This window comes from Nothoprocta perdicaria, unplaced genomic scaffold (assembly GCF_003342845.1).
Source record: "Nothoprocta perdicaria isolate Ctin4 unplaced genomic scaffold, notPer1 scaffold_99, whole genome shotgun sequence".
Taxonomy (NCBI): domain Eukaryota; kingdom Metazoa; phylum Chordata; class Aves; order Tinamiformes; family Tinamidae; genus Nothoprocta; species Nothoprocta perdicaria.
Genome location: NW_020456298.1, coordinates 164,994 through 183,882, shown reverse-complemented (window position 1 = coordinate 183,882; position 18,889 = coordinate 164,994). Strand labels below are relative to the sequence as shown.

Sequence of the window (18,889 nt, the reverse complement as noted above, 5' to 3'; positions counted from 1 at the left end):
CCGGCCGCCGCTTCCCTCAGCGCGGCGCCCCCCGTGCTCCCCGGCGGCTGTCGCTCAGGGTCGCCGCCGCGTTAACGGGCGGGCATTAACCCGGCGCGTTGCGCCGTGCCCTGCTCCAAAAGTACCCGGGGCCCGGGGCTGAGCTGGCGGTGACAGCAGCGCCACAAAAGCCCTCTCCTGAGACACGCTGGTTTGGTTGCTAATTCTTGTAAAGATGCTATTTATATGGCTCTGTAAGTATAACTTTATTAAGGAAGCAGAGCTTGTTTAAACCTGCTTTTATTTTTGCTCTTGCTGTGTGAAAGRTATTCCTCCTACTCACAAGGAGGGCCACGCTTCTCATGTAAAGATCTGTGAAATACAGTCAACCGAAAATACAGGAGGCAGATGGGTATCTTTTCTCTGCGGCCTATTTTGATTCTGCTCTGAAATGTTATGTAACAGAGTAATGTCTTCTAATTTGTTAAATTCCTATCAGCAATAATATTTGAAGTGTTAAGGGTGTCCATTAAAACATAGCAGAAGGAAAGACATTTGTTGAGGCAGACCTAGTAACTTATTGTCATAATTCAGTAGCTGTGGGTGGATCCATTTCTGATAGGTTAATGCTTCTAAATTTCAGAAAACTTATGGAACGTTACTCTTTCATACTGCCACACTTTCTTTAGAATTTCAATTCCTTAAAGTGCTATTTTGTTCGTGGCTTTACTGCAAATAAGAACAGGGTGAGTCACTTCTGTACTTCTGCCCTCTGTTTCTCATTTGTAATCGTGCAAAGGAGTTCATTAAGCTATGAGTTTTATCGAGGCTGAGCGTTACGTCAGACTTGAGCTTTTCTTGTCTGGTGTTAGTAGACAAAGAAGCAAAAAGCACATGAAGGTCAATGAAATCACTGGCCTGCCGCRTTTTACCAAAGTGCTGTTAGTCTTGGTCGTTTTGCCTCGTACTCGCTGTTGTTTCTGAGAGCAAGACACATCGAGTGGGACCTGGCCTTCCCTGCGCGTCCTCAGTGACTGTGCCCGGTGTCCGCTGGGCCCACAGCTGCCTGGCCCTGCTGGCRCCGGGGCCGGTTTCCATCCGGGAACGACGTCAGGAACGATGGACGTGCAGTCAGAGCCACGAGGTGGTCAGGCGGGAAGGTGGTCACGAGGGGCAGGGTGGAAAGCCRCCCGCATCCTTTTCCTTGCTTCTGTGTGGAGTTTGGCTAGCACACAACAAAGAATGCTGTGCTGTGCAAACTGTCCTGTGCGTTGTTGGTAAAAGAGTTTTTTTAAATACTTCAGTATATKTAAATTTGAGTGCCTGACTATATATTTACTTTTCTTTTGTTGTTGTTATCTATTCAATACCTTTAATATTTATCTTTRTTTTCATTTCAGGATGATACAGAAGAAAATTCCAATGATGGGAGCCAACCATCCAAGCGACGGCGTATGGGCTCAGGGGACAGCTCTCGGAGCTGTGAAACTTCTATTCAAGACCTTGGGTAATGTCGTTTTTCAGAACTGTTCTTTTCTTCATTGCTAGTGGTGTTGTATTGTTAGATGTGCCCAAGCGTTGCCTCTTCTAGTTTCTCTGCTTGTATACGCTTCATATCTTTTTCTGAATGGAGACAGTGTCTTATGAAAAACGTTTTTCCCCCAGCCCATTTTAAGAGATTCTGTTTTAGAATTGTGCAAAATATGGTACAATTTAATTTATCAAAAGCACAGCTTGAGTTATTTTCAGAATGCTACGTATTTTTGGAGTGAACTTTGACAGAGTGCCTGATGTTTTCCTGTTTTCCTGTGTTCTCCCATAACATGATACCCCTGTCCTTCTGTGTGATCGCTTAATATGTTGATGAATGCTGGTTTGGGGAATGTGTGAGAGGTGGGGTGTAACTGAATGAAACAGGTTAGCAGATGCTGTATTTTAAAAGGCTTGGCCAGTTTTTGAAAGCAGTTGCTTGTTTACATAAATAATAATTACTTTTTTTGGTGGGGGGTTCTATTTTGCTTAGATTTAGCTACTTTCCTGCTGAAAATTTGATAGAATACAAGTGGCCACCAGATGAAACAGGAGAATACTATATGCTTCAGGAGCAAGTCAGTGAATATTTGTGTGTGACTTCCTTTAAAAGAAAATATCCAGGTATCCATGTCTTACAATTTTTTTTTAATTTTWTTTTTTTTTAAAGTTCCTCTCTTTGTTCGTTGAAATMGTAATATGAGCTTCAGACTTTAACATTAGCCAACTGACTATAAAAGACACTGGCAAAAGCAGATCTAAGTTATGCATGATGTACTTTCTGGCTTTGTTGCTAACATATTAGTTGAAAATGTATCCCCTGGTTTTCAAAACAGTTCAAGGCTTTCAGCATTGCCACTGATTTTCTGTAAAAAGTCTTATATTTGCGGGTAAAAGAACAAGTGGCTTTTGAAAGCTTACCTCAGTTTTTGTTTTTAGGATTTTATTGGCGAATTCTTGTTATACTGTTGTATGTCTGCATTCTGTTTCCTAAATTGCCTCACACTTGCTGCATTGTGGAAGAATTTAAAGGCGAATTGGGGAGCTGTTAGGATTTAAGCCTTCATTTAATTGAAACTGAAAAAATCTTGCTCTTCTGTAAATTAATTTATTGTTAAATGGCATATTAAAAGAAAAAAAGAATACGTCTTCAGTGGTTTTCTATATTTTATGCAGCTGAGCTCTTCTGGCATTTCCATTAAAATTAAATTTCTTCAGTAGATCTGTAAATAATAACTTTGGCCAAAGCAGTATTAAAAAAAATGCTCATGTCCTTAGAATGTATATTGAATACACACTTATGCTATCTAGAGATAAAATTGTCAAAATACTTCTTATTCTGATGGAGGTTGCTAGGGGGTCTTGGAATAAATTTGCACCTTTTTTCTTGTTTGTTTGTTTCCTTTGAAGATTTAGAAAGGCGAGATCTATCTCACAAGGAGAAACTCTACCTCAGAGAACTAAATGTTATCACAGAGACTCAGTGCACATTAGGTAAGAAAACTAATTGTTGATTCTCTTGTTATGATATGAAAAATACAACATACTGATAAAATGATTCAGTTTGATAGAGTAGAATTGTGTCAGGCCAAACTGGAAAGTTACGTTTCAAAATGCAGGTTGGTTTAGTTTGTGTAAATTAAGCATAAKATATCGCTATTATAGGTTTATTGGAGCATGTTATAGATCAAATGATGCTTATTATGTTTTCTTCCTGTGCATCATGAATCTGTGCAAATTTTTTATCACTTTATACATTAAGAACAGTCCTTAGAATTTCCCACCTACATGGCATCTCGGTTTTTGTACTTGGATATCTTTTTTTGCCCCTGTATATTTAATATAGAAACAAAAACATACAGTAGAGGTATATACTCTGTTAACTGTCTTACTTTTCTTAGTGTAGTGGTCATARTTGGTGGCAGTAACATAACTCAGCCTGTTCTGTATTGTATTTGCAAGCTGAGATGTTCATGTTGGAGTCATTTCAGACCTCAGAGGTTTAAGTATCTTCATCGGGAGTCGGGGATCTCTATGCAATTTCTTGTATTGCCCTCAATGTATCTTAATTTATAAAATCTTAATTTATAAAATCTCAAAGTTAGGTTTTGTATACTAGTGAATGAAATTAGCTGTTCACCAGTAGTAGAAGGGTAAGAACCAGGTAAAAACCTTCTTACCTGATCCTACCTATTGTGCTTTCAAACATCTTAATGCATACATCTGACTTGCCAAAATAGCATAAACTTCCTCTGGGGGAAGAAAAAAARATAATTTAACTCCTATTTTAAGGAGTTAAATTGGCTACTTAGAARGTGCCAGAGTCAATGTGAAGGTGGGTTTTGGGTTCTGTAACTGTAAGCAAGGAAGGAAATGAGCCCTTCTCTTAGGGTAGAAGGAAACTCTTAGCCAGATGGAGTCCCAGAAAGCTGAACGGCACCAGTTGAGCCCGGCTTGAGAGGGGGAGGAAGCGAGAGGAAGGGAGYTGTCCGTAGCAGATTGTCATCTCTGGCTGCTGCAAAACTGTCTAGGATATAAATAACATACAACTAATTTTGCCAGATAGCATCATTATTGCTTCTGTTTATTTTAGGTCTAACAGCTTTACGTAGTGATGAAGTAATTGATCTTATGATTAAAGAATACCCTGCCAAACATGCCGAGTATTCGGTTATACTGCAAGAGAAAGAACGTCAGCGGATAACAGATCACTATAAAGAGTACTCTGTAAGTAATTAGTAGATGTTAAATGAATCAGATCCGTAAAATGTGAACTACAAGAAAAAAAGTAGTTGTCAATGGGTATTGAGAGGTGTGTGAATTAATGAGATTGTTTTTATTTCAGCAAATGCAGCAGCAGAACACACAGAAAGTAGAAGCTAGTAAAGTTCCAGAGTATATAAAGAAAGCTGCCAAGAAAGCTGCAGAGTTCAACAGTAATTTAAACCGGGAGCGAATGGAAGAAAGAAGAGCCTATTTTGATTTACAGACGCATGTAGGGGGACTTAAATTTCTTACCRATAAATTAAATTTCTTGTCAATAGGTAGCTCCTTGCATGTTCTAGTAAAGTGKTTTTTTTTGTACTATTCTATCTTATAACAAAAAATGTTTCTTTTTTTCAAATATGATATGCTTTGACGTAAAGGCTTAAAAAGCTTTACCACAATATTGATAAAGATGCTAAAAATAATTATCTCAAATATATTTAATGAGAAAACTTTTTTTTCTAATTAATTAAACTTCTGTGTGAGGACACTTTTTTTAATTCCAATTTTTCTTATATTTCCAATATCCTTCCAATATTTCTTGTCATGTCTCTTACCTTCTTAGTAGTAACATTAAGTTATTTAAGTTATTAAGAAGTTCTGTTAATACTATTTCTAATCCCCCCAAAAAATTAGCTTGCATTTTGAAGTAGGACCACACTGCTTACCTAAAGGCTGTAAAAGCAAAAATGGTCTCAATGTATGAATTATTACTTGGCAGTCTGTTACAGAGAGCTTACATCTTCTGATTTAGGCCTTTGTTAGCAGTGGACTATGTTAGAAGGTGGACTATTATTTTTTGAGTGGGATATCTTACAGATTTAGTGAATTGGATTGCCCATGAAAGATCTCAGCTGTTCCAACAGCTCATCTSTTAATTCAGAAATATTTGGGGGGTGAGGAAAACTCAAAAGTTAGAATGGGAAGCAAAAAATTATTTGCTTTTTATTAAACAACACAGATTATCCAGGTGCCTCAAGGAAAATACAAAATCTTACCTATGGAGAGAACAAAGGTTAGTCCTTATCCAGTGGCTCTCATACCCGGCCAGTTCCAGGAGTACTACAAAAGGTATTTKAAAATAATCCTACTGCTGATTCTGTTCTATTTTCTCTACATCTATTTGATGAAAAGCGTATGTGTGTATTTACTGTAAGTTTTTGAATTAGTTTTGTGCTTAAGGCACTTGCCAGTCTCATAGATGTAGAATTTGACATCTCCCTGCCACAAAACAGATGTGTATTGGCTGCAGCAGTGTTTTCTCCACTGCTGGATGATGATGCCTCAGATTTGGTCTGCTCACATGTTTACTGTTAGTAAAATACAACTTAGATTTAATTTCTGCCTGCCTTGTGTGCTTATGTAACTTCTGCCACTGCATGTGTGCTAAGATTAATGCATGTGTACTAAGTTTAATGGCACTATGACAGTGCTGTAATGTAAGCTTGATTTCTGTGTAGCAAACTTGCCATCTTTTTTCAATTTTTTAAAAACCCAGCTGCTTGTGTGTCAGCCTTAGAACTGTTGTTGCACATGCTGTGTGGGTCCTATGTATTTATAAGCAAAGACAGTGGATGATAGCAGCATGAGTTCAGAGAGATGTTTATAGGGGCTGAGTGGCCCTTTCTAGCTATGTAGGTTTGGAACATTGCAAATACATTCGTCCTGTCTTCTAGGAATACTTGCCTACACAAAGACAACTAAAACTAAGTTGGCAAATGTTTTTATGGAGAAGTGTTTCCTGAATTTTKAGATTTTTACTTGCTTTTTATGGTCTTTCCTGGAAAATGAAACTGTAATAATCCATATTTCTTAACGCAGAACACAGAGTTCATAAAGTTATAAGGTATATCTACATGTGTTTAATAAAATGCACAGACATCAATTTTTTTTTTTTTTTTTAAATTTAGGTACTCTCCTGATGAACTCCGTTACTTGCCATTAAACACAGCTCTTTATGAGCCCCCCTTGGATCCAGAGCTGCCGGCGCTAGACAGTGATGGAGATTCAGATGATGCAGAAGAAGGTCGAGGTGATGAAAAACGGAAAACCAAAGGCAATTCGGTGAGACAAATTGAAAGTATTCTTCAACAAAAATACCCTTTCCCTTCACCTTTTTAAGTTTCAGTAATTTCATAGCAGAATCTTTAATGTCTGCAAAATGAAGGAGAATCAAATAAAAGTACTCCTTTTTTATTTATTTTTATTTTAGTACTTCTCTTTATTTTATAGCGCCATTCTCCAACTTTCCATTTTACTTATTTTAAAGTAAGTGAAACGAATACTTGGAACATCAAGCCTTCACTTCCTGTGTTTAAAGAAACATTGAAGAATTATCCCAACTGCAGGTCCTTTGATAAACCCTTTCCACCAGGTGATCATAGAATCATAGAATTGTTAAGGTTGGAAGGGACCTTCAGAGATCATCTAGTCCCCCCTGCACACACAGGGTCACCTAGAGCATGTGGCACAGGTGGGAGAAGGAGAAGGAGACTCCACAGAGAAGGAGACTCCACAGCCTCTCTGGGCAGCCTGTCCCAAGGCTCTGTCACCCTCGCTGTTAAGAAATTTTTTMCTTAAGTTCCTGTGGAACTTTTGGTGCTGCTGTTTGTGACTGTTTCCTCTAGACCTATTGGTGGCCACCACTGAAAAGAGGCCGGCCCCATCCTCCTCATTCCTTCCCTTGAGGTGTTTATATACACTGCTCAGGTCYCCTTTCAGCCTTCTCTTATGTGCTGATAGATCTAGTTCCACAGAACGTATTGCTAAAATGTAGGAAGTGATGCCCTAGTGACTTTTCCATGTAGTAATGTAGAAGCAGGAAATACTCAGGGCTTTATTATATTTTTTTAAAAAAAAACAAAAAGGCCAGTCTGTTCTATTCTTCATAGTACAACTTTAACATCATATGTATATTCTCTATATTGTATKCAAACACAAAATTAGCTGTTCCTGGAAGTTAAGGGTAACTTTCATATACCTATTTTGATAGTCTTCTGAATTCTCTAGAGCAGCTGAGCTCCTCGGAGGAGCTGTCAGGTATAATTGGAGCAATGGTATAGTTACTRTGCTGTTGACAAACACTTTCCACAAGTATAATCCTACCCTTACATAGTTTCTGTTAAGCTTCCACACTTACATACTTCCCACAAGTATAATTCTTCTAGTTCAATTGACTAATATTTTAAGTGATTGTTATTTTTGATATTAAACTTAGATATAGAAATGYTTATTTTGTGTAAGTATTCACAAGATACTTGTAAGTGAAGAAGTGAAGGGGTCACTTTGGTAGGCTTATCGAAGGGAGAAGTAGCTGTTAATACACCCTTTCTGCTTACATTTTAGGGGGTCAAAGAGATAAAAATAATAATAAAAAACCCTCCTAACATGCTAAATGTCAGCACAAACTTGTGACTTGCTCTTGCTCCAGTTGTATTAGTTGGCCTTCAGGCCATTTCTGCCAGTTCCCTTTGCCATTGAGTCCTTCACAATGAAGGAGAAGTAACTGGACTGAGCAGACTCTCCCGCAGAAGGCATTTAATTGACAGAATGCAGAAGTCAGAACGACTTCTGGTGTTGGAAAGGTGTAGGAGAAAACTGGAGATGGCATTCCTCTGAAGTGGCTTTGGCTGTAGGAGCAGAGCTCTCCCTCTAGTCATTGGGGCATACTGAGATTGGAAAAATCTCTGTGGATCACGGAAGTGGACACTTGTCAGGCACTGCCAGTTTCTGAGTTTGGGGAAACCTAGTATTTTTTGGATCTCCCTGGTGAATCCAACTGTACAGCTTTTCTTTTTCTCCTTCCTTGTTGTTGAAGCCAGGTGACAGTTTGTTTAGTGTTTTTATGATCCTAAATTTTCCTATATAACTCTTCCCCTGAAATAACTGAAAAATACCATTTCTTCTTGCCACAGTTTGCTTTGCTTTTGTGTTATACTTTTCCCCTTCCCCTGTGTCTGTTTTGTCTATTTTGATTTTAGGTTTTGGGATGTAGATGATTATTATATTTGTGCAGAGTGCCTTGGTTTTACTGTAATAAATGAAATTAATCATATATCTTTTTCTGCTGAAGCCTTTCAAAGGCCTTTGTTAACATGTTTTTTTTTTTCCTGAGAAAAATCTTGTGCTGCTACTCTTAATTTTGCTTACATTGATCTCTCGCCCTCTTTGAACCTCTTCCCTTCCTTCTTGCCTCCCCATCCTTCAAAAAATGCCTGGACTGCAGCATGTGCTCTGTCTGGTCCTGTATGAAATATCTAAATGTGTTTTGCCTTTGATGGCAGTCTTCTGCTGCGATCCAAGTGAAATATATAGATTGCTCCTGGTGAAATTAGTAGATGAGGGTGGCAGAAAACCTTCACATATTTAACTCAAATGCTAATTAGTAGTTTAATGCATGGCCAGGGCACTTTTAACTTTTTGCTGGCCAATTACAGTGCAAAKGACACAGCCTGCATATTGATTTCAAGGAATTTTTGCCAATGTTTAAGGAAAATGGTTCAAAGAATTCACACTGAACTCCCACACTGACATAAAGATGATCTGGAAAACATGACTGCTACTGCTGATGCCAGTCTCTTAGCATGAGAAAAACCGGCATTCAAGATTATGAGGTGTTCTAGCCAGTGATGTACCCCATGCTTCTGCAGAAGGAAAGGTGTATCCTTCTTTTACATTAGTTGGCTCTGGGGCATAGGAAAGACTTGTCTGTCTATCCAAAAAAATAAAAAATATAGCTATGGTATTTTTATTATAGGACAATTCGTCTGGCAATGTATCTGAAGGTGATTGCGCCACAGACAACCAGGAGGATTCTTTTCAGGGAAGACAAAAAACAAGAGACAAAAGTGCTACTCCAAGAAAAGATGGTTCCAAACGTTCTGTATTGTCCAAATCAGTTCCTGGGTACAAGGTAGAAGAAAAAAGCCCCTGACTGAACTTCTTTACTGACCAGCCTCACCTTGAAATACTCGTTTTTCAATAATGTGGAACTTCTACTTCACTAGCTGCTCTCCTGTTGTGTGCTCCATCTGTTTGCTTCCCTGCTTCCTTTTTGCTGTTATTTCACGTGGGGCTTTTCCCCTACCCCAGCTCTACGGTGACTTGTTTCTGTTAGCTGCTCCGATTCCCTGGCCTTGCACCAGAAAAATCCCTTGTGTTTTTATTGATGGAACTCTACATCTTTTTGTCTGCTCTAACACGGCAGTCAGACTTGTGTGCCAGTTCAAAACTAGCATTCAGTATTAGCTTTTATTTTATTTTCTTCCTACTGTTCAGTATGGCAGCATACCAAGAGGTCAGTGCTGCAAAGTGCAGCCCTGTGGCTGAATATATTGTTACAACATTCATTTTAAAGTCTTTCATCCTGAAATGGAACAATGTATAGGATGGAAGGCAAGAACTACAGTTGTACAGGCAACACTACRTAACCACTTTTAACAGTATATGGAAAATAGCTTTCTGTGTAGTTYGTGCTACAGTAGAAAAGCTTGTAGGCAATAATGCTTTTATTTAAGCTAAAGAATTGGCTAGGATGTTAAGAGCTATGAGCTAGTAATTGCCAAACCTAGGATCCAAATAATCAGTATTATTATATAATAATTTCAAAAATCAAGATAAAAATAAGTTTAAGATACATTTCAGAAGAAATGGGAGTTTACTTGCATTATTTATGCATTATCAATCTGYATTCTAAGGGGGGAGGGTTAATATAGTAGTTTCAGAACACATAGTGCCCAGTCCTGTTCCACTAAGCTAATAATAGTTTTACATGGACCTACATGGAAGCAGGAACAGGCCCATAAAGAGAGAAAAACACTACAATAGGGTAAGGTTTAGCATTAGCAATCAGGAATGCTTCTTAATAAGGCTATTAAAAAGCAAAAAGGCACTCTTTTTGGCAATGACATATGCTGAAAAACTGCCAGCAAAAATGAGCTGTTGATGCTTGGATTTAATATTATTTACTATCTAAGTTTATCAGTTTAACAATAAACTTAAAACTTTTATTAAGAAGCTAATTTCCAATAAGATTTGGAGTGCTTTGAATGATAAACTTTCCTTGAATACAGTCACTGCATGAGCATGCCTCCTGCAGTTCCTAACAAGCATCAAGCTCCTGCTGTGTTTTCTCTCTTTGGGAACTTGCTAGGAAATAAGCAAGATTTAGACTATGGTACCATAGATAATTTTTTATATATGTAATTTCGCAGTTTGTAGACCTAAAATTCTTGCAAATATTCCAGAAACTTAAAATCCAAAGATGGAGCTTCTTTTTTTGTGTTGTTTTGTTTAACTTGACATTAGAGACTGTGTGCCAGGAAGAAGTTTTGTGCAGCTGCGAGATGCTTGAGCAGTTGGTTGCTCTATTTTTAATGGCCTTTTAAATGCATAGAGAGAAAACCAATGGAGCTGAACATTTTCTAAAGTTCTGAGTGTCTACTGTAGAAAACTTTTGGTAGTATATAATAACATTTCATTTTGAAAAAGGATTCAAAATCACCAGTTGTGTTAATAACAAGATCCTACTGTAAACATGCAGTGTCACGTYGTGGCGATGTCGGTGTGCTCTGCATCAGGCTGTTGATCCGTTAAAGGTGGTGGTGGTGGTGTTGGGAGGGTGAGAGGATTGTGTTTCTGGTTTGTGGGAACGTTTAAATGCTTTCAGTAAACCCAGTTACATGATCTGTTTTAACCGGTAAGACAGATTCTTGTTTGTTAGTCTATAAAGTTACCAGATAATAACACACCGTATGTGCCTAAATGTTCAGGCACTTTGATCTGAAGGCTTAACTGATTTTAAATGTTGTCCCTGTGATTGCTAAATCTTTGTAATATTTTGTTCTGTATCATTCTCTAATATTTGAATATTTTTGTAGGACAGTAATCTTTTGGTTATATTTAGTTAAAATTGAAGGATAATTGTAATGGCATAAACATGCAAACGTTTAGTTATAGCCACAGCATTGCATAGTCATATCCCGTATGCAGTGGGATTCGCCCACTTTCACTGAGTTATTTTTAAGTAAAGGAAATTATGTACTTCATATGGAGCCATTTTTATTGTCAGTTCTTTGACAGAGAACAAGTAGCATGTGTTTTACGTTTTTGTCATGTTAACAAGTAGTGAGTCTTCATTGCTGCAGGACTGGCTACTACAGTTGCACACACAAGGTACTGTTGTTTTTGCACATAAAACTGAAATGTATTGAGAAACTATATTTTACAACACTTCTGTTTTGGATTCACTGTATATGAAAATAGAATGCCTTGCATTCAGAATAGGATCTTATGAAGACAGTGTAGTGGGATGTTTGAGGGCTGCAGCACAGCAACATGGAAGGTAAAACTTACACAGCAGTCTTCATTTTGACTCTGTATTCCGTTTCCTTAATGCAAGAAGATTAATATGTGGAAAACAAAATCTGCTCCCAAGTCAAATAGGATATTGGGATTTCCCGTTTGGATTTGATACACTTCTTACATAGCATTTCTAAAAGCCATTTATGATGGTAGAACTTGAATTGTTTTCAAATGTGAATAGTCTTGCCGTTTTTTTTTTTCATTTTTGTAGAAATATTTCCATATTAGTGAAACTTTATTTTTATTAGGCTATGATTCCCACCCCCAAACACACACAATTTATGATTAACAGAGTAAAGTGAAGTAAACCTATGCCTATTGCTAACTTTAGAATTAGGTGAATCCAGTGTAATCTCACATACTCTAGCACAGATACACTGAAGCAAGAGTGTCTCACTTTAGTTTGCTGCTGTATGTGAAAGGCAGCAAAATACAAATGGAGAAAAGAAGTTAGAAGTTTCATTAGAGAAGTGCACTTGCTATTCTAGAAGGTTGGTTTACTTAGTTATAGATGAAAACACAACAGAAAATTAGACTGTAGCGTAAACGACAGAAGGGTTAAATGCGACAACACTAATGAGGTTTGAGCATGTGCCACTTTTGTTGGAGGAGCAGGGTATAAAGGTAAACATGTAGGACACATAGAATAATTGACAGTAAAAGATTTGATGTGTGGTTTTTTGCTTTCATTATATTTATTATTTTGTAGAGACATTTGTGAATGTTTATTTCTTTGTTTTATTATATTTATGTATAAAACAGGTTGACTATGTTTTTTTAAAATAAATAAGCAAAAAAAAAAAGCCTGTATGAATGCCTCTGTCATCTTTTGAAAAGGAAGTTGACTGTGAACATTGGTGTGGTCTTTTGTTTTTTAAATACAACTCTTCAGGTCAGACAGTGTGAAGCAGGCTGTATCTATGTTTCTAACTTAATGCAGACTGAAAAAATCAGAAATTTGAAATAAGGTAATGCATCCTAAGAACTTAAAAATGAATTAAGATATTAATTATGTTGCTACAAGAAAACAAACTGGATGGGGGAAGAGCTTCATTTAAGGATAAGTTGTATTCCAAAAGATATTTTTTACATATAGTTGTTGAGTCATTTTTATTAATTTCATTCTTTGACACACATACACACATATTTGGTAATTTACTGGGATTCTTTCTTACTGGCAAGTCATTTAGTTCCTTAGAACTATGAGATAACAGGATACACTTTAAAATTTCTTTAATGGCTAAGATTTTTTAAAACTCCTGTGCTGGTAGATTTTTAATCAGTGAGGACTACAGGAATTTTCATCTTTGTTTCTTGCTAATTTCATTATGTAGTGGTCAAAGCTCAAAAGTTTAACTAGTGAAATGTTTCTGAAATACTTAGTGCCACATTTCCTGCTTTGTTCTCATCAAGCATGGGGATTTGGACACAATTAATACACAAATATCAAACCATTTAACAGGCTAGTATTTCTCTTTTACCTTTTAAATGGAAATTATAGACTTGCAATATGCTCCAGATAAACACGTGAAATTTTATAAATGTAAAACTACAGTGAAGTGTGAGGAGATGCACTACTTAAAGCAATTATGATTGAACACAAGAATCATAGAAAGTGTAGATTAAACTGAGAAAATATTTTAAAACCTTAAAGATAGAAATGTTGAGTTTATTGCTTTTACAATTTAGTTACAATTCTTAAATAGACAAACTTTATACAATGCAAAATTGTATTTATTTTTTCCATATACAGGAAATGGGCATGCAGATTCATAAGCATTCTGCTTGGAAAGAAACACCAAAATTATTAATGCTGTACCACATTTARTTTACATTGAGGGCAATGTTAGCTGACGAATTTATAGGAAGAAACTTATAGTACGTGCTTTTGTTGTAGTAATATTGCTTACCACCTGTGTATCAAGTGCAAGATTTTACATAGATAAGTGCCACTGCTTGTCAATTATGTCATATTTTAAGGGTCATCTCCATAACAGCATATTATTTTGTAAGAATTAAGGAGAAATATTACATTTCCTGTTAAATCTATAAATTCTTCTGGAATGAATTTATAGCCCTCTTCTACCCTTCCAGCCAAAGGTCATTCCAAATGCTATATGTGGAATTTGTCTGAAGGGTAAGGAGTCCAACAAGAAAGGAAAAGCTGAAGCACTTATACATTGCTCCCAGTGTGACAACAGCGGTAAGTATCTGTATACACTAACTGGATTCCTAAGGGGTTTTATTTGCCACGTCTTTCTGTGGAAATATTTAGTGTACTAAACATGTACTAACAGTTCAGTTGCCTTTTCTGTCCTTCTGCAAAACATCATCTCTATTTAATATGTATTAGCATGTTCAATGCCCTAAGACATCTTACCAGAAGGTGAGCTAAACTGCAGCCTCTGCAAAAGCAACCAGACTAACTAATTTTCAATTTCATTTCAGACATAACAGTAATAATATTGATTTTAATCTAGGCCACCCTTCTTGCCTTGATATGACCCCGGAGCTTGTTGCTATGATTAAGACTTACCCTTGGCAGTGTATGGAGTGTAAAACTTGCATTATCTGTGGGCAGCCTCACCATGAAGAAGAAATGATGTTCTGTGATGTATGTGACCGTGGTTATCACACATTTTGTGTGGGGCTTGACGCAATCCCTTCAGGTAATAAAACAAGAGTTACTTGTTTCCACCTGCTCTGGGTCCTGGGGGTTTCTCTGTCAGGATTAATATATGCATTGCTCATGAAAGATCAGTTTAAAATAGTATGAAAGGTACAGAATAAGCATATCCACACTGCAAGACCTGAATTTAATAAGATTTATTTCTGTGTATTTGGTTGGTTACAGTTTAACCTGGTGATTCCTACAGATTAGGAAATATAATTGTCTTTTACAACAGAATCAAAGCAGACTTTGCCCAGAAGTAGATTTTTTGTTGTTATTTCCAAAGAACACAGARAATAACTACTCCTCTTCATAAAACAAACCTGTAAAAGAGGCTGCATTGCTGCATATTGCTGAGTATAGCTTTCACACTAAAATGTTTGTGCTGTTATTTCAGATTCTATGTTAGAGAAGTATGCTCAATTTAATAACTGTAAACACCCTTCTAAACTCCCTCCTTCCCTCCAACCTTAATCCAACCAACAAAAACACAAAAGCTGGAAGTTCAGTACCTACAGGTCAGGCAGCCTGTACTTTTAGGTTCCTTGGCCACTCATATCACCATAGCAGTGTAAGGAAAGCTCCAAAGACCTAAATTACTGGTAGTATTCTCAGTCCTTGTGTAATACTAAATCCAGTTATACAGTAAGTTCATGAATACATACGTGCTCAGTGGCTGTAAGTTCAGTGATGACAGTATTCCCTGCAACTACTATATTTTCCATATGAACAAATCTCTGTTGTATATTCCCACTTTAGGAAGCACCCAAAACAGCTGTCATGTCACTACATGTTCTGTGGCTGCTTTAATTTTCAGGCTGTCCTAAGGTCAGAATCTAGAAGCAGTAGATTATGTTCCTACAAAACGATAAAGTTATCACATCAACTTTGATTCCGGCTGTGGTAATATAAATAAATAATGCTCCTGCACTTTTCTCTACCCATTATTGTTCCCTCAAATAAGTTTTAGTACAAGGTCTGGTGACAAACCCTGCCAGCCATTTAATCTATGTTGTCTGACTGCACTGAAGTACTGGACACTGATTTGGGGAGTGGAGCCTAGTACTGAGTGGCAGAACAGCAGCATTCTCCCCCTGCCATTCATTTCTGTTCCAACTAACTGTCCACGACTTTAAATTGTGGTCATTTGTATGAAAACTTAATTTGCAAACTCAAACACAAAATGTTGAGTTTTCTTTCTGATAAGCACCTCCGCAGCAGTACTAGCTTTTACTTCTTGTGGTTAATAAACACCAGTAGCCAATTGTTACATGTCATGAGTCTGCACCAARGGTGAATTCTGTATGCTACTTTCTATACCTTTTAGAAAATATGTTTACATTCTGAAGAAAAACACTGGTTATTTACATTTAAGGAGCTGCTGCAAATAGATGAGCACCTTTTAAGTTGGTGGAAGGTGCATAATTAGAGGAGTGAGTATCAAAGGTAGTTTCCCAATAATTACTAACTTTCTTTTCTTAGGTCGCTGGATTTGTGATTGTTGTCAGAAAGACCCTCCCGTACCCAGAAGAGGAGGAAGAAGGGGAAAAAACAGCAAGGAGGGATAAAAAGAGAGAAAAGGCAAAACAAACAACCTCACCCTAGTCTTGTCCAAAATTTAACTGCACAAATTTAAGTGATAATTTGGTGCTATTTAACCAACCACTCTGAGAGGAACAATACCACTTTTTTTTTTCTTTTTACCAAATAAACTTTTAATTTTGGCTATATAATAATTTTTGGGTGATAAAATTCCCTAACTGTTCTACCAGATCTCTAGATAGAAAAGCCAAATTCCCRTTCAAAAAGAGAATGCTTTCAATTATGAAATTTAAATTGTACATGCAATGTTTATATAAAACTATATACTATACTTGTTCATTTCAGTGCACCTATCAGTAAACTCTGTGGGGGGAAAAAAAAAWAGTAGTTACAGAGCAATTTAAATGTACACTGTTTGCATAGCAGTTGGTTGCTTTTTAAGACCAAACCAAAACTACTGGAAAGACTACCTTTAAAGGGACATGAGAGCACGACTTTCTTGAAGTGTGCTGTACATTCCTTTCAGTGAAAGTTTTGTCTGTAACTTAAGACACCTTTATGACATATTCATAAAGATGTGTACTGAAAGAGACTGTAAAGGTGTCTACCCAAAAAAAAAAAAAAAAAAAAAAAAAAAAGAACCTGGAGAATTATGAAGGGAGGTGTAAGAAAAACACCTCCTGAGCTCTGGATACTATATGCTGCATTGCTTTTAGCAAGGAACATCCTGTTGACAGCTAAGAGCAGCTGCGGGCTCATTCTCTGTGTAACAAGAATGAAAAAGCAGCATGCAGTTGAGTCGTGTCGTGGGTTTGCAGAGGTAATGAGTGAGTGGACTGACCTCCACTTACAGATGGAGGACTTAAATGACGTAGAGTACAAACAGCAAAAATTCAGATCACATATTGCCTTAGGTGGTTATTTGGTTTTAGCTTCCTGCACTCTAGGCTTCTTGATTTGACTTCAAAACCATTGCTGATCAGTCTACTGAAGATGTTTGTTCAGAGAAGCAGTAAATCTTATTTTTAAATATGCTTTAAACTGAGAGGGGCACTGAAGTGCAGCATTTCCTATTTCATCTTTTTATAAAAATTGTTAGAAAATACTGAATTAAGAGTTGATTTTTGTTTTCCTAAGCACCTGTTTAAAGTTAATTTAGTAAGAATCCCATCTGTACATTCATTTTAAGCCCTAAAAATACTGTGCTTGCTGCTCATTTTATGTATAGGGGAGGATATAAAATTAAGTATGGCTTTTCCCCCCCCTTCCCTTCTGGGTATAGAAAAAGAAACCTGAATACCTCTTCAGGAAACTTCACAGAGAGTGCTAAGTATTATAGCAAGTCATTCATATTCATTTCACGGGCTGACATGTTATTTAGTCCAGTGTGCATCAATTTAAAAAAGTATTTCAAGTATCAGTTTCAATATTCCAAAAAGAATAGTCCAGAAAACAGACTCCTCATCCTGAGATTCATCCTCTGCTGAGTATTTCTGGTTTGCCTCCATTTCTTCAGGGTTGTAGGAAGCCTCACCAAACGGGTACTGTACAACAGTTCGATCGTAATACACCTTCATTTCAAACTCGCTCTCCAGGTGAGAGGGATGACCGTAAATCCCTATTCCCACGGGGCGGCGGAAGTGTGCTGGTACATGAACAACATCTTGCCCACAAGTTACAGACTGTAGCTCATACTCATCAAAGCTGGGGTGAAGAGTTATGTCAGATACATACAAGTCTGCATCACCTTTCAAACTCCGCATCTGCAGTACTATCTTCCCCTCGTGATTTAGTCTCAAATAGCTGTAGTTTCCAGCTCCAATCTGCCCTTGAACAACRTGAAGAAGAATCCACTCTTGGGGCACATCCTCTTCCTCAAAGGTGTTTACCACAAACAGTGCTTGAGCTGCCACAAACATGATCAGGATTGTCCTCCAGTATGCTGCCATGGCTTCTGAGTTTGACCCAGGCTCTTCCTATGTCACATGCACTAGCCTGCTACTATGGAAGGTCATCCAGGTTTTAGTAAATTCTGTTCTTGGAGGATTTAGAGCGGTTCTTTTTAAAAATGGCAATTGTTAAACATGCCCTCCAGTCCATACAAAGTGAATCAGAAATGAACCAAGCGGTGGCTCTTGCAGAACTGACACTGAAGCCTTAGTCTAATCCTATCTGTAGATGGGACAGTGTGAAATACATCGTGTCAGTTGCTCAGCGTGTCCTCTTTTTTCACACCCATCCTCTCACAGATGGTGAAGGTGCCAATCTGGATTCTTGCACGAAGCAGCACACATCCCAATTTCTTCCACTGGAAAAGCAGTTAAAAACAGTCTGGTGAGGTGATATAATATCGATACAGTAGACACGGTTCTTCTCTGTCTCTATGCCAAAACAGCATATTTTCACAAAGTGAAATACCCTAAATACCACAAAGTGAAAATCCCCTAAAGGAGCTCAGACCTTCACAGCACGTGCAGTGTCCGTTGCTGCAACGCGTTACAATGTGGTGCACAGCAGGGAGCAGGGCCTGCCCCGGGGCCAGGGCCGCCCTGGCTGCGCCCCAAGGCGGCGAGGCCCCGGGCCTGACCGCGGGCAGCTCTGCGCCGTTTGACCTGCAGCAGCCGCGAGCACCCGCACCCGACGCTTCGGCCTCTTTCCTTACGGGAGGCTGCGCGGCGGCTTCTCGGGCACGGGAGCTGCGAGCGCGCTGCTCCGCCGGCCGCGCGGCTCCCGCACGAGGCGCCGTCCCCGGCCGCGCGGTTCACACGGACACGCRCGCAGCGGGAAACGCAAACGGTTCTGCGCTTCCGGACTGCGCGGCTCCGCGGCGCCAGGCCGCGATTCGGCAGGGGCAGCAGGGAGGGCGCGGGCCCGGCGCGCCAACAACCGCCCGGCCGGGCAGAGCCGCCGCGCGGGGGCCGGAGCACAGAACCCACGGGCAGCCCGCTCTGCGGCACGCCGCGACACGGAGCCCACGCGCAGCTGCGCACGAGCGGCCTTCCCCGCCGCGCGCAACGCGCCCCCGCCGGGCCGGGCCGG

At 38.6% G+C, this 18,889-nt stretch overlaps 3 protein-coding genes across 4 annotated transcripts in view; 2 read left to right on the top strand and 1 right to left on the bottom strand.

Annotated features, from left to right (window-relative positions):
* Positions 1 to 1,385: 1,385 nt before the first annotated feature.
* On the top strand, positions 1,386 to 16,006 carry PHF10 (PHD finger protein 10). Of its 2 annotated transcripts, XM_026053406.1 has the most exons (11): positions 1,386 to 1,486; positions 2,003 to 2,133; positions 2,920 to 3,003; positions 4,103 to 4,236; positions 4,355 to 4,504; positions 5,237 to 5,346; positions 6,186 to 6,339; positions 9,032 to 9,187; positions 13,732 to 13,840; positions 14,118 to 14,306; positions 15,791 to 16,006. In XM_026053406.1, exons 1-11 carry the CDS (start codon positions 1,434 to 1,436, stop codon positions 15,874 to 15,876), a joined length of 1,356 nt encoding a protein of 451 aa, XP_025909191.1. In that variant the 5' UTR covers positions 1,386 to 1,433; the 3' UTR covers positions 15,877 to 16,006. The 2 variants fall into 2 exon arrangements, with proteins under 2 accessions (XP_025909191.1, XP_025909190.1); XM_026053405.1 differs by lacking the exon at positions 9,032 to 9,187.
* Positions 16,007 to 17,029: 1,023 nt separating this feature from the next.
* Positions 17,030 to 18,402, bottom strand: CUNH6orf120 (chromosome unknown C6orf120 homolog). Its single transcript, XM_026053407.1, has one exon. It carries the CDS (start codon positions 17,797 to 17,799, stop codon positions 17,248 to 17,250), a length of 552 nt encoding a protein of 183 aa, XP_025909192.1. The 5' UTR covers positions 17,800 to 18,402; the 3' UTR covers positions 17,030 to 17,247.
* Positions 18,352 to 18,889, top strand: part of WDR27 (WD repeat domain 27) — a 105,084-nt gene continuing 104,546 nt past the window's right edge. Inside the window, exon 1 of the mRNA XM_026053347.1 lies at positions 18,352 to 18,861. Coding sequence (XP_025909132.1) covers positions 18,352 to 18,861 — 510 coding nt within the window. The remainder of the gene's footprint in view (positions 18,862 to 18,889) is intronic.

Bases quoted from the DNA above. Each gene is read 5' to 3' on its own strand.
- PHF10 (XM_026053406.1), top strand. From the start codon at position 1,434: ATGGGCTCAGGGGACAGCTCTCGGAGCTGTGAAACTTCTATTCAAGAC. The intron at 4,237-4,354 runs GTAAGTAATTAG...TTTTTATTTCAG, and splicing joins ATCACTATAAAGAGTACTCT to CAAATGCAGCAGCAGAACAC. The intron at 4,505-5,236 runs GTAGGGGGACTT...TAAACAACACAG, and splicing joins ATTTTGATTTACAGACGCAT to ATTATCCAGGTGCCTCAAGG.